At 58.1% G+C, this 14,305-nt stretch overlaps 2 protein-coding genes across 2 annotated transcripts; both read right to left on the bottom strand.

The window, feature by feature from the left end:
* Positions 1-1,576: 1,576 nt before the first annotated feature.
* LOC133768808 (cytochrome c oxidase assembly protein COX14) lies at positions 1,577-5,759 on the bottom strand. Its single transcript, XM_062203688.1, has 2 exons — positions 5,648-5,759; positions 1,577-1,985 (listed from the first exon to the last, which is right to left on the bottom strand). The coding sequence occupies exon 2, from the start codon at positions 1,975-1,977 to the stop codon at positions 1,804-1,806; it is 174 nt and encodes a 57-aa protein (XP_062059672.1). The 5' UTR covers positions 1,978-1,985; positions 5,648-5,759; the 3' UTR covers positions 1,577-1,803.
* A 1,712-nt stretch (positions 5,760-7,471) lies between these two features.
* Positions 7,472-13,304, bottom strand: GPD1 (glycerol-3-phosphate dehydrogenase 1). Its single transcript, XM_062203689.1, has 8 exons — positions 13,211-13,304; positions 12,501-12,678; positions 11,679-11,819; positions 11,034-11,172; positions 10,679-10,791; positions 9,910-10,143; positions 9,591-9,697; positions 7,472-8,047 (listed from the first exon to the last, which is right to left on the bottom strand). The coding sequence occupies exons 1-8, from the start codon at positions 13,294-13,296 to the stop codon at positions 7,951-7,953; spliced, it is 1,095 nt and encodes a 364-aa protein (XP_062059673.1). The 5' UTR covers positions 13,297-13,304; the 3' UTR covers positions 7,472-7,950.
* Between the last annotated feature and the right edge of the window lie 1,001 nt (positions 13,305-14,305).

Consider the following 14,305-nt stretch of genomic DNA (forward strand, 5'->3'; position numbering starts at 1 on the left):
TCTCTCTCACTGTCCACTCTGCCTGTCAAAAATTTAAAAAAAAAAAAAAAAAAAAAAGAAATTCATGTACAGCTTTTTCATCCCAGGCATTTTCCACATAGGAATACAAAGACACATTTAAGTGCATTTTTGCATGAAACTTCTGAAGTATCCTTGTATTTCCTACAAAATCACTCTGTAACTATTACGGAACAGTGGAGTCACTATTGGAAGGTGCCGTACAGCAAGTGAGAAAGGAGAGGTGGCAGTATTCTGTCAACACCAGGAGAGGGGGGTAGAGGGGTTGAGGACATGGGAAAGCTGGTCTTTCTAATCATGGAACAGGTTTTAGAACAAGCACAGGAGTGCCTGGGAGAGGCCAGGGATTCAACGGAGCCGCCATTGTAAAAAATCACCAAGACTATGAACCAAGCAACTTTACAGCCCCACGTGGAATGGTGGGTGGCAAGAGCATCTCTGTTTATAGTAAATTTTTCTTTTTTTTCCCAAATATTTATTTTCAAAGTCAGAGTTACAGAGATCTTCCAACCACTGGTTCCTGACCCAGACAGCAGCAACGGCCAAGCGCTGGGCCAGACTGAAGCCGGGAGCCAGGAGTGCTGGTGGCAGGAGCTCAAACACTTGGGCCATCTTCCATTGCTTTTCCCAGGTCATTAGCAGGGAGCTGGATTGGAAGCAGAGCAGCTGGGACATGAACGGGCACCCATTTGGAATGCTGGTGTCACAGACGATGGTGTTAACTGCTACGCTACAACGCTGGCCGCTATCGTGAGGTTTTATTGAACACACTGTGTGTTCCTTCAAATTCTCTGCATACACCTGCAGTAAGACCTACAGGCGGATTCCCTGTGTGGTAGCACAGTGAGATATCAACCCTTATGCTAAGACCACTCCCAGTGCGCTTAAGGGGGTGAACTGCTTTACCATACACACTGCCCTAGAGCCCTCCCTTTCAGGAACTGCCCCTCCACTTCCTGCGGCTTCCTCAGGGCTGTCCAACAAGGCCTCTGCCTTCCTTGACAAGTGTCTGTGTGGCCCCCTGCCCCCCGCAGAGGACCCCATTCTCTAGCCACAGCAACAGGGCCAGGCACGGTCACTGCCGGAAGAAGAGCTTTGCAGTTTTTTCTTCTTGGGGGATTTAGACAAACGCTGGGCAGTCTCTTCTCTGAGATCAAGAGGCGCTGCTATCCCTCCTGGTGCATCCACCCCAACTGCGTGGGCACTTAAAAGCTCAACAGAGGTTACTCTGGACTGTGACTAGAAACTGGCAGAACGGCGCCAAGACAGGGGCCCACGTTGTGGTCAAGCTGCTGCCAGCAATGCCAGCATCCCGTGTCAGAGCACCAGTTTGATTCCTGGCTGCTCCACTTCCGATCCAGCTCCCTGCCAATGTGCCTGGGAAGGCAGCAGAGGATGGTCCAAGTGCTTTAGACCTGAATGGGATGTCCAGGTTCCCAGCTTTGGCTTGGTCCAGCCTCATCCACTGTGGCTACTTGGGGAGTGAACCAGCAGATGGATGGTCTCCCTCTCTCTAATTGCTTTAAAAAAATAAAAACAAAAAACAAAGACACCAAGACACAGTCACGACCAACCATTTAATGTCTGCAAGTATACTTCACTCTCACAGCTCCCACAGGCGGGGTGAAACCGGCACAAGTGAGCAGTCCCAAAGAAAGCACAGCTCCTTCCAGCCAGAGTGGAAAACCACGCAGGCCATGGGTCTCTCGATCTGGCGACGCCTGCAAGGGAGGCCTTCCCACAGCACACCGCAGGCCTGCCTGCTCCAGAGATGGGCCCGCAGCTCTACAGGGCTCCCGAGGGCTTCTGTTCTTCCGCAGCCCGGCGCCGCAGGCTGCGCAGCTGCAGGTAGTGGTAGGCCCGGACACTGCAGAGGTAGCCCCCGTACACAGTGAGCAGCATCATGGAGACGGAGAAGGTCTTGTAGCCAATGTCGGCCAGCTGCTTGGCGCTCGGCATGTCGGCCCCTGCACACACACATCGGGTTTAGAACTGAGGAAGAGGCCTTCGCTGCCCAGCCCCACCCAGCCCCCTGTTTGAGGCCATCCCCCAACTCCTGCACCCTGGCGTCTGTCTGCACTCACATAACGGCCCCTACCTGAAGACAGAGTCTTAAAAGGACCCCAGAAGACAGAGTTTGGGGATTGCACAAATCCAGACGGAGATGAAACCTGCGTACAGGACCCGGACACCAGGCTGCACCCACATGCACCTGGATACGAGCTCAAGGACACCTGGCCTGCCGGGTCTGCGGAGAGACGCAACGCCAGGCCACCAGGGCTGTTCTTAACTGCTATACTGCTTTAAGCACACATCCGTTTTTCCCCTTAGAGAGAACTAGTAGTGATGGCCAGGGATTAAAAACATTTGCAGGTGCCGGCGCTGTCGCACAGCGGATAAAGCCGCCGCCTGCAGTGCCAACATCTCACATGGGCGCTGGTTCAAGACCCAGCTGCTCCACTTCCGATCCAGCTCTCTGCTATGGCCTGGGAAAGCAGTGGAAGAAGGCCCAAGTCCTTGGGCCCCTGCACCCAGGTGGGAGACCCGGAAGAACCCCCTAGCTCTTAGCTTCAGATCGGCCCAGCTCCAGCCGTTGTGGCCATTTGGGGAGTGAACCAGAGGATAGAAGATTTCTCTCTCTGCCTCTGCCTCTCTGTAGCTCTGCCTTTCAAATAAATAAATCTTTAAAAAAATAAAATTTAGCCGGTGCCGTGGCTCACTAGGCTAATACTCCGCCTTGCGGCGCCAGCATACCAGGTTCTAGTCCCGGTTGGGGTGCCGGATTCTGTCCCGGTTGCCCCTCTTCCAGGCCAGCTCTCTGCTGTGGCCCGGGAGTGCAGTGGAGGATGGCCCAAGTGCTTGGGCCCTACACCCCATGGGAGACCAGGAGAAGCACCTGGCTCCTGCCATTGGATCAGCACGGTGCGCCGGCCGCAGCGCGCCAGCCGCGGTGGCCATTGGAGGGTGAACCAACGGCAAAAGGAAGACCTTTCTCTCTGTCTCTCTATCTTTCTGTCCACTCTGCCTGTCAAAAAAATAAAAAATAAAAATAAATAAATAAAATTTAAAAAAACCATTTGCAGTCCATTATTCTAAAAGGAACAAATAAGAGCTTTTCAGTCAATACTCAATTTGTCTTCCCATCAGAACAATCTTATTCACAGGGGTTAGGTTTCCAAGTTAGCCTTAAAGTAGGTTTAAGCCATAACACAAAAACAGTACCGACAACACTTCTCTATTATTTCAATTATACGTCACCTTCTTTTTTTTTTTTTTTTACAGGCAGAGTGGACAGTGAGAGACAGAGAAAAAGGTCTTCCTTTGCCGTTGGTTCACCCTCCAATGGCCGCCGCGGCCAGTGCACCACGCTGATCCCCGATGGCAGGAGCCAGGTGCTTCTCCTGGTCTCCCATGCGGGTGCAGGGCCCAAGGACTTGGGCCATCCTCCACTGCCTTCCGGGCCATAGCAGAGAGCTGGCCTGGAAGAGGGGCAACCGGGACAGAATCTGGTGCCGCGACCGGGACTAGAACCCGGTGTGCCAGCGCCGCAAGGCGGAGGATTAGCCTATTGAGCCATGGCACCGGCCTTCAATTATACTTCACCTTCTACAGCATTAATTCCAAGTTCCAAACTCAACACTAAAAACCCTATCTGAAGGGTACAAAGAGACTTACGGGGTTCCCAGCTAAGTGTTACATCAGAATTGCATGGAATAAGTTACTTCTAATTTAACTGTTCCCTAGATATTCTGAGTTAGGGAATGTGTTTCTAGGCTCCTGTCTATTGAGGGAATTGAAATCTAAAAACCCGACTGACGCTAGTGAGAATCAGTTTCTTAGAAGTAAAAAATCTGGAAGCAGCTCAGAACTGGCCCCTTTATGGGGTCGCAGGTAGGGGAGAGATGAGCTTCTCAAGAGAGAACCCCAAGAGCTGAGCACCGCCTTTGTGAGGGTGGGGACGGCGCAGACTCCACGCTAAGCTGAGGCATAGTTTCTTTGAATCACATTCCTGCCATGGAAAGCGACACCACAGGTCAGATGAAGAAAATCCGGTGATGAGAACGGGCTGTATTCAGGTGCCCTGAGGTGTGAAATGAGCCCAGGTTGTGTGTGAGGCAGTGAAGCAAGCAGGCCTACAGAGAAGACACCACTGTGGCAAACCTGCAGCCTGCGACCTCCCCTCATTTACTCGTTCTCCTCTCATCCCCCTTTCCCTGGCCAACTGCTACCCAGTTACAGGATCACCTCTCAGAGGGGCTGGAACATTCACCAGGCAACAAAGAAACCGGACGGTGCAGCTGACAGAGCTAACCCTGGGATCAAGAATCTCACTCTTCTCCTGTCTAACCCGACCCGAGGTTTCTATTTTCCAATCAGCAAGGACTCTTCGCACACCCTGATAAGGGGCGCTGGAAATAGAACAGATGCATACTCCGTGGTGGAAGTAACAACAGGATAAATCAACTGAATGGATTAAGAATGGGCAAAGCCGAGGCCTCTGACCCAGCAATTAAAATGCCTACACCCCCTTTTGCAGTACCACCTCCATCTCCTCACTGCAGCTTCCTAACAACGCAGACCCACGAGCCAGCAGTGCTAATTCAAACCTAGGGGTTCCTGCCTCCCCCGTGGAAGCCTCGCACTGAGTTAACCCTGGCTCCTGGCTGCAGCCGGGCCCTCGGGACTGATCTGGAGGTAGCAGCATGCTGGCTCGCTCACTCTCCCAAATTAAACACCCCCACAACAAAAAATAGGCAAAGCTGAAAACACCTCCGAGTCAGGAAACTGAATTAGGATACTGTTAAAAGAAGCAGGCAACAAGAGAAGTGGTATGTGTCAGTGTGCGGGGTGGGGTGACGACCGTGTTCAGAACTTGTTCAAGATGCTCAATGCAACATTCACCCGCTGCTGTCCATCGGGCAGATGGAAGCCCAAATCTGGACAAGCCGCTGGGGGAGAGGTTCGGCTTCAACACAGAGGACAAGACCGGTCAGAGAGGCCAAGGGAGCAACAGTCCGAAGAAACAATTAGGGAAAGGCGGCAGGCAGGCAATTCCAGAAACATCCGGGGTGGGGCGGGGGAGGGGGCGCTTTTCACTTAGCTACACCGCTTCCAGACGGGAAAGATCACTGCTGTATTCAGTTACAGCGCTAGTGGCGGTGTGCAAAGTTCGGTGTTGTAGACTGGTCAGATGGGCCCAGCGGGCGGTGCCGATGCCAGGGACAAGCCCAGCGTGGGAAGACAATTTAGTGCGCCGGCAGAGACCAATCAGCACAGATCCAGTGGGTCTACGACCCCTCCGAGGTTCATCCGCGTCTAGCACTTTTCCAGGAAAAGATGGAATTAGGATCCTAGTAGGATCAGCCTTGGAAATGAGGGCAGCTTTTGCGGTGAGCAGACGTGCGGGCGGCCCGCGGCGGCCGAGGGGGCGGAGGCACCCGGGAGCTCGCGGACAGGCTGGGGCGGCAGCAAGGGAGAGCGGAGCGGACACCCGCAGAGGCGCGGAGGGAGGAAGAGTGGGGAGCAGCGGGCAGGTGGAGCCCGACGGCGCAGGCAGAAGGGTGGCCGGGAAGCCAGCACCAAGCCCGCCCCATCGGCCCAAGCGCGCTCGGCCCTCGCGACGGCGTACCTGCGAGCGACGGCTTCCTCGCGTCCCGCCGCCACTTCCGAGCGCGGCGGAACTCAGCACCCGGAACCAGACACGGTAGGACCGGGAGCCCCCGGAACGCCCAGCTATTGGTGCGAAAGGCGACCCTTTCTCCCGCCCACCCGCCCGGCGTGGCCTCTAGGATTCGGCTCCCGACGTTGAGAGACAAGAACGTGCGCCCTGCAGGGCAAGACTCCGTCCACTAGGGGCGGGAGCCCGCCGGCTCGCCTCCGAACTTCCGACTTCCGTGTCATCACTCTTACGACGCAGCCTCAGCCCAGTCTTCCTGTCGGAGAGGCCCGTTGAATTCTGGGGGTTGTGGTTCTGCTCCATCGCGAGAGGCTCTCTGGTGATTCTAGTTAGCATGCTCAGTGAGAGCCAGCCAATCCCCAGCCCAAGGACTGGTGACGTCTCGGGTCGCTAGGTAGATTCTATCGGGCCCAGAACCGGGAGCGCGCGCCCCCTAGAGCCTGGAGCGGCCCTCTCCCGGGGGCGGAGCTCAGGTAGGGCCCGGGCTGGCACCGCAAAGCCTGGACGGCCGAGGACGCGGCAGGTTGGGCCGCTGGGCTGGGTGCCCGCTTTCTGAACGGCGCAGAGGTGGAGGGTACTATTGGTACAGCTGCTGCCGGGGACCGGGAGCGGCTGCGATTCCGGAGCAGGGACTCCTTTTTTTCACTTTTCCTACCGTGTGACAACATGCATGCAGTGATACCCCCACGGCGCACACACTGCGCCCCGTGCCAGGAGCCACCCGCCCCCCCCCCCCCCCCCCCCGGCAAGTCCAGTTCCTGGAAAAGCAGTTTTATTCTTTACTGGGTAGACAGGTAGGCCCTGAGAGGAATGGGGCCGGATTCACAATTAACCGTGGAGTGAACGAAAGGAGGCAAACGTGTTTGCAGCTGCATCTGTCTCGAGTTCCCCCTCTGACCCCACCCTGTCCCCCGCTCCTGGCCACGCCTGGGGTGCAAGCTGAGACCCCTGCGGGGTAGAGCAGGAGCCTCAGGCCATGCGGCTCTATTTATAGCCGCGAGCCTAGGCTGCTGACCTGTGACATTCCCCACCTGGAGCAAGGCCAAGTGGCAGGCGTGCTCCTCTGCCTCCCTCGCCCTTGCTCTACCCAGACCTCAGCAGTGGGGTGGTTTTAATTCTCTCGCTCTTCCGTCTTCTTCCAATGTGCTAAGGTGGTGGAATCCCTGAGGCAGGCCTCCTTCCCCAAAGAACTGGTCTTGGAATATCAGGACGGAACCCACGTGGGAGCCTGCTCAGCCCCTGGACCTCCCCCCACCCCACCCCACCCCCAGACACACGCCCTCCTCCAGGCACCAGGGTGCAGATGAGCTGCTCTGGGGCACCTGAGAGAGAGGACAGGGCTGAGGGGGAGGAGGAGACAGGTGGGGTGTGGGGTGTCCCTCTGGGGAGATAAACAGCAGGAGAGGCCCAGCGGACTCCTCGCCTGGCCCGAGCTGAGGCGTGGGGGCGGGGCACACACAAAGGTCACAGTGATTTGATCCTGCTATGAAAAGGTGTAGCTCTGTCAGCACATTAAGTCCCTGCTCACCAAAGAGGGTGCTGGTAGGGAGGGTGCGGGAAGGCTTCGAAAGGTCACTCAGGGTGTTGAGCAGCTGGCAAAGAACCAGGGACCAGGAAGTCCCCGGGGGCGGGCTGGGGGTGGGGGAATGGCAAGCCCAGGGTCAGAGCCTGCCGGCGTGGCAGGAACTCTGGGGCCAGGACAGCTTTGGGGGTGGGGGAGGGGACGACAAGAGGTTTCTGAAGACGCAGATGTTGCTAGGAGAAGCTAGCAGGGCATTGTTTGAGATCTTTGTATTTTGTGAACAAACACTAAGATCCATTGATACAGTGTGGGGCCTGGCAGAGAGGGCAGCCAAGGGGCCCCTGGAGCCTCGGGCAGCTCCAGAGCGCAGGCCCCGTCCCTGGCTGCCCTCTGCCGCATCTCTCGGATGGCTAAGGTACTTCTTTGGCCACTTCACTGGTCTTTCGTGAGGCAGCAACTGGCAGCCCATAGGCCACAGCCCCAAAAGCACGCAGTGGGAGAAGCTCCCATCGGGAGAGGGGCAGAGCAACTCCACTTCTGGCAAGATGTGGTGGCAAGAGGCTGCAGGCTGCACGTCGCTGCCAACCCCGCCCCGCCTCCTGTCCTCCAGTGAGGAGCTGAAGGGGGGGGGGGGGGACTCTGCTTCCTGAGGGGTCCACCTGGTCTGTGCAACCTCCAAGCTTATTATCTCTGTTGGAGTAAAGCAGCTGCCTGACCTCGAGGCTGGTCCAGCTCATACGTGTTCTGGATGGTTCTGCAGGCAGCGGATGAATTCTCCCACTGGCTGGCCCTCATAGCACACCTTGTACACAGCCGTGAACAAGGGGAACCTGGAGTGGGGAGGGAAAGGCCCCACTTAGCCTCCTTTTCCAGGGGCCCAACACGCTTGCCCTCCCACCTGGGAGCTCAGACTCAGGGCCCTCAATTCCCACCTGTTGAGAATCAGAGCTCTCCCTAGCCCTGGTTTTTAGGGTCAGGTTGCTAACTGCCCTGCCCCCTAACAGGTTGAACTTGGCCTTCAAGGTTTTTTCCAGTTGGGCCACCCACTGAGCTTCAATGCCATCAACTATAAAATGGGGCCAATGTGACAAAACAGAATTAGGTACTACATGGGGCCGGTGTGCCGTGGCTCACTTGGTTAGTCCTCTGCCTGCAGCACTGGCATCCCATATGGGTACCAGGTTCTAGTCCCGGCTGCTCCTCTTCCAGCCCAGCTCTCTGCTGTGGCCCGGAAAGGCAGTGGAGGATGGCCCAAGTGCTTGGGCCCTGCACCCTCATGGGAGACCAGGAGGAAACACCTGGCTCCTGGCTTCAGATTGGCACAGCGCGCCGGTAATAGCAGCCATTTGGGGGGTGAACCAACGGAAGGAAGACCTTTCTCTCTGCCTCTCTCACTGTCTGTCAAATAAAAAAAACTCTGCCTATCAACTCTGGCTGTCAAAAAAAAAAAAAAAAAAAAATTAGGTACTACATAAGGCCCTCTTGGCCAGCTGCTCCCTTTACCAGGAGCCTTAACCCAGAGCAGCTGCGTCTCGTGCTGTCTTTTTCTGGGATTCTCTCTCTCTCTCTCTCTCTCTTATTTACTTATTTTTTTTTTTTATTTTTATTTTTTGACAGGCAGAGTGGACAGTGAGAGAGAGAGACAGAGAGCAAGGTCTTCCTTTGCCGTTGGTTCACCCTCCAATGGCTGCTGCGGCCAGCGCACGCACTGATCCGAAGGCAGGAGCCAGGTGCTTCTCCTGGTCTCCCATGGGGTGCAGGGCCCAAGCACTTGGGCCATCCTCCACTGCACTCCCGGGCCACAGCAGAGAGCTGGCCTGGAAGAGGGGCAACCGGGACAGAACCCGGCACCCCGACCTGGACTAGAACCCGGTGTGCCCGCGCTGCAAGGTGGAGGATTAGCCTAGTGAGCTGTGGCACCGGCGGGGATTCTCTCTTGAGCCACCTCAACTCTGCCCTGATCAGCCCAGTGCCAACCCCCCCACCCCCACCCCCCCATGTCTGTGCTAAGCACCCTGAGCAGAGCCAGCCCTTCTCAGACCCCAGGATAGGATTCAGGGCGCGGGGAGATGGACGAGGTGATGCAGTCCCATTGAGCTTATCCCTCCCGCCGCCCCCCCCTCCCAGAACTGCAGCCCCCAGAGCAAGAGGACAAGGAGGGGAAAGACAAAGGGGAGGCTATCCAGAGGGGTCAGAGCAATGCAGTATAAAGATCACTAGACTGGAAGGAGCGGCAGGCCCGTGAGCTGACTGCAAGCTCTGTCTCTGTCTGGAAAGCCGAGGTCACGCTTGCCCACTCCATAGACGGACGGGCAGGCGCAGGGCTCAGGAATGAAGGGCGGGGAGGCTGCCGTGGCCTGGCCCCTCACTCACTTGTCCACCACGCCCTTGTGCTGCAGGATGCTGTGCAGCTCCTGGGCTGTCTGGGGCCCCTGCAGCTTCTGCCCATTCAGCATCTCTTTCTCCAGCTGCTCGATGGACTGGAAGAGAATGGGACGAGTGAGTGGACGTGGGGGAGGAGGCCGTGCCCGAGAGGTGGAGGGTGGGGGCCCGGCTGGGGCTGGGAATGTTTCCAACAGTCTCACGCCTTGTTGAGATGTTCCGGAGCCACCCCCTCGCGAGTGTCTCTGCCTTGATTCCCCACCACCACCACCACCACCACCACCACCACCATGGGTTACGCCAGACCCACCTTTCCAGTGCGAGCAAAGGCCTCAGCCACTTTGCGGTTCCGGCCACCGTAGCAAGTAGTGATGAGGTCGGCAACGCCACAGCTCTCCAAGAAGGTGGCGGGCGACACGGGGCCACTGCAGAAGAGCCTGGCGAAGGCGATCATCTCCATGAGCCCCAGCCGGATCACCGCCGCCTTGGTGTTGTCTCCGAAGCCTAGCCCGTCGCAGAAGCCGGCCCCAACAGCCACTATGTTCTTTAGAGGGAGTCAGGGACTTGAGTGAGAAGGGAACCCTCAGCCTTGCCTCATGCTCCCTACCTCACTGAATAAGTGGGGTACCATGTGCAGGCCCTGAAATGCTTTCATGCCCCCCATTTTCCCACTGGCTACACCTGCGTTCCTAAGCCCTGCCCCCAGATCCAACCCCCAAGGAGTCTTTGAAAGCCACTCTCCTCCGCTGCTCCTCTCACCCATGACCATTCTATCGGGTAGCCCTCATGTCCACAGGGGGTCGGGATGCAGAATTCTGCCTGGGGCGGGGGTCTTGCATGTGCACCTGGTCATTAGCCTGGGTGTCTCCTCTTCCCCTCCTGGGACCACCCTGTGTGGTCCCAGAGACAGGGCTGTGTCTCAGGGGGCTCTAGTCTCTGACAGTCTGAGTGGCCCTGGCTTTGCTTCTCTAGTGCGTAGTGGGGAAAGAGCTGGAGCCTGGAGCTGCAACTCTGTAGAGCTCGGCCAGGTCTATCCTGGTCCTTCTTCCACCCCAGGGCTGCCTCTGGGCCCCTCTCACCTTTAAGGCCCCACAGATCTCCACCGTGTCCACCTCCTCCACCACTGTGATCCGGAAATTGGGCGTCTGCATCAGTTCTTTGAGGAGCTGTCCCTGGGCCTGGTCCTTGCAGCCTAAGGTCGGGAGAGGGCAGGATTGGAGACGGGTTGGGGTGGTGGGGACTCTTCGACAGTTGCTCCTACACCTGCCCCCAACAGGACCTGCAGCCCCTCCCCAGAGTGTCCCAACCCTGCCTCACCTCTTACACTTGGGTCCTCCTTGTCCTACCTCAGGGGAAGGAGACAGCTAACAGGGCTGGAGGGAAGGGTGGGGAGCGGAAGTGAGCCGCGTGGTGTGTGTGGGTGGAGGCTCTCACCAATGGTGGTCTCACAGAACTTCTCATCAGCCACCTCGCTGGCGATGTTGGCACCCATCAGCACGCTCATCGGGATGCCCAGATGCTCCCCAATCACTTCAGAGATGAGTTTCAGCCCCTTGGGGCCCTTGTCCACCCCCTGGGCACAGGATGGAGCTCAGGCCAGGCCCCCTTTATGCCCAACCAAGGGCTTCCCAGCTGCAAACCCTATCACTCCCACCAGTGGCCCTCGCATGTCTGCCCCGTTCCAACCTAGCTGGCTATGATAAAGGACTTTGCAAAAGGAACCCTTCCACGCCCCCTCAGCCAATGCTCCCTTCCACAGCCCCTCCTGGCTGCCCTAACCCAATGCCTACCCAGACCAGGCCCCCTCCTCTCACCACGCCCCTTTACTCCCATCCCGCCTCCAGAATTCCCCACACTACCTGCCCCAAACCAATCCCGCATCCACTTCCCAAGCAAGTCCCGCCTCTCGCAGCAGCCCCAGTCCTGACCGCTTCCCTGCACCTCCCCAAGGCCCAGGTCCTCCTCTGTCCAGACAACACTCGGCCCACTTCCGCCAGCCACTCCTCTCCTGGCTTCACCTACCTCGAGCCCCCACAACTGCCACACCCTCCCCCAGCCACAAAGAGGCGTCCCTGGCACCTTGATCAGAGAAATGCCGATGGCGTTGGCCTTCAAGTGGCCCTTGATCTGGTCACAGATCTTGCCGATGAACTGATGGGGCACCACGAAGATCAGGATGTCGGCATCAGCCGCAGCCTTGACCACATCTGGGACGGCCACCTGTGGGGTGAGCCAGGTGCTCAGGGGCCTGGTGGATCTCTCCTAGCCCCCCCAGGGGGGCCCCAAACAGGACATCTAGGAGCCAATGAGAAAGGCCGGCAGGGGAGAAGGGAGAACAGTTTGGGGCTGAATCTGGAAGGAATGAACTTGGAGGCATGAGAGAGAGATTGTGTCCCCTGCCCCTAGCTGTCACTTCTCTGTTTCAGCTGCCCTGGGGTCCTGAGGATTCCTGGTAACCTCCTCCCCAGCACCTTCCTTGCCCTTGGCTGTGGGTCAGCGAGGGAGGCCAAAGACAGCCTGAACTTGGCAGGAGGAAGAGGCCAAGTGAGATTTCATCACTCTGTTCTTCGGGGCCCTCTTCTGGGAAGGGGGGCTCCCCCTTTTCGCAAGGGAGGAGAGAGCCACATGGATTTGACCAACGACCACAAGTCCAAGGAGCAGCTTCCTGGGCTGTTAATAACCCGGTGAATGAGTAACAGGGTTAGAGCCTGGGGCAGGCACTGTCCAGGACCCCAAGTCTGAGAGAGAGAGAGCCAGGCCTTGGTTGCCGGGGAAACGGACTCCCTTGAGGGGGGGCCGTGCCCAGAGCAGCCCTCCTAAGGTGCTTCCCAAGTGCAGCTGGCACCAGTCAGGGCCCCTGGGTGAGAAGGGTCCCTCCCTCTCGCAGGGTGTGGGGCTTACCACGTTCGGAGGCAGCTTGTGCCCTGGGAGGTATTTGACATTCTCGTGCTGCGTGTTGATGATCTCTGTCAGCTTTTTGCCACCGATGTCTTCCTCAAACACCCACATGGTCACTCGCGGGTCGAACTGTGCCAGCTGGGCTGCATTGCCACCCACGATCTTGGCAATGGCTGAGCCCCTGGCAGGAAGAGTACAGCAAAGTGGAGGAGTGGCAGCGGGCAGTGGGGGCGGGGCGGGGGGAGGGATGTGGGGGCACAACAGTGGGGGCTGAGGTGTCGCCCCACCTCAGGGCCTCACAGCAGCCCACCCAGCCCATTGCTTCCCAGCTTCCTTGTCACCCCCCTACTCCCGTGGCAAGTATGTCCCCAGTGACCTGGCAGTGGAAAGGGCCTCCAGTCTTGGCTGCAGGAGGGGGCCAGCCTGCTGATCTCGCAGCCCCCAAACCTAAGCAGCACTTTAGGCAGGAGAAAGGCCTTGGAGACCCCTTCCTGCAGCTGCAGCGGGCAGGTGCAGTGCCCAGCCGGTGTGGCGCAGCCAGGTCTGTCCCGTGCATGCAGGCACAGATCACAGCAGGGGTCGGCCCGGGGCCTGAGAGCGTTTCCTACGCACTTGCTCGCCTCCTGCCCAGCCAGCCTCTCTCTCCCTGACCTGGCCCCTGTGGCCCTGGGGGAAGGCCGGCCCTGCCCACTTCCCTTGACAGAGCCGCTCACCAATTGCCGGAGCCTACAATGCAGACTTTCTTGCCAGCCATGGTGCCGCTTCTCTGCCTGAGCCGGCTGGGTGCAGGCTGGAGCATTTAACTCCGCCGCACGTGGGTGCAGCCAAGCCCCGCCCCCCAGGGTGGGTGGGGAGACTGGCGCCCAGGGAGAGAGGGTATGGCTGAGCCAGGGAAAAGGGAGAAAAGGGTAGAGACAGGTGGGGAACGGGAATGGGGCATGGACTGGCGCTGCCTGCCCTCCAGGTGCCAGCTGACGGTACTGGCAAGCTTCTTCCCTGGGCTCCAGCGGGTTTCTCGCCCCCTCCCTGTGTGGGTCTTGCTAGTCTGCCAAGCAGTAGTCCAGATAAGGAGTAGGTGACTGCCCCTCCTCCTCCTTTCTGTCCCCAGCCCTGAAGAAAACCGTATTTAGCCCTAGTAGCTTTCTATCCAAAGGCACGGCCTCTCCATCCCCCCACTCCACACACACACCACATACCCTTGCAGGATCCCCAAAAAGCAGCTCTGGTTTTTCCCTCTCGTAGCCTCCCGTGAGCTCCCTGCAGGACCCCAGGGGAGGTCAGGGCCTGCTCTGGGGGCAGCCCAGCCCCAGGATCAGAAGAGACCCAAAGAGCCCGAGACAAGGTCATCTTGGTGACCCACAGTGACTACGGCCGTCTTCTCGGGGATTTGCCAGTGGGGCTCTCATGTCACACAGCCCCCACCAGAGTGTCTTCTATGAAGGGGGTGGTGGTGAGAGAGGTCAGATTTCAAAGGGGACCCTTCCGACGCCAAGTGGCCCACAGCTCTCCTTTGGCAGACCCTGGGCTGCAGGACAGGCCAGAGAAGCAGCCAGAGCAGGGCTATCACAGTTGTCATTGGGAGGCCTTGGGCTTCCACGCTGTGCGCTCCCTCAGGTTAACCGCCAGTTTGCAGGCCCTGGGGCAGGCGTAATTGAGAGCAAGCTCAGCCCAGTGTGCGCATTTGGGAGAAGCCATTCAGAGTTCAGGGTTCTCCGTGGCCCACAGCCACATGCGTGATAAGGGGGAGGAGCTGTGGTCTCCAGGCCGACCTGGAGTGAAGCAAGAGGCTTCCGGCTGGCCGTCGGTGC

Source organism: Lepus europaeus, chromosome 10 (genome assembly GCF_033115175.1).
Source record: "Lepus europaeus isolate LE1 chromosome 10, mLepTim1.pri, whole genome shotgun sequence".
In the NCBI taxonomy this organism is placed as follows: Eukaryota; Metazoa; Chordata; class Mammalia; order Lagomorpha; family Leporidae; genus Lepus; species Lepus europaeus.

Bases quoted from the DNA above. Each gene is read 5' to 3' on its own strand.
- LOC133768808 (XM_062203688.1), bottom strand. From the start codon at position 1,977: ATGCCGAGCGCCAAGCAGCTGGCCGACATTGGCTACAAGACCTTCTCC.
- GPD1 (XM_062203689.1), bottom strand. From the start codon at position 13,296: ATGCTCCAGCCTGCACCCAGCCGGCTCAGGCAGAGAAGCGGCACCATG. The intron at 11,820-12,500 runs GTAAGCCCCACA...CTCACCCCACAG, and splicing joins ACAAGCTGCCTCCGAACGTG to GTGGCCGTCCCAGATGTGGT. The intron at 10,792-11,033 runs GTGAGAGCCTCC...TCCCGACCTTAG, and splicing joins GTTCTGTGAGACCACCATTG to GCTGCAAGGACCAGGCCCAG.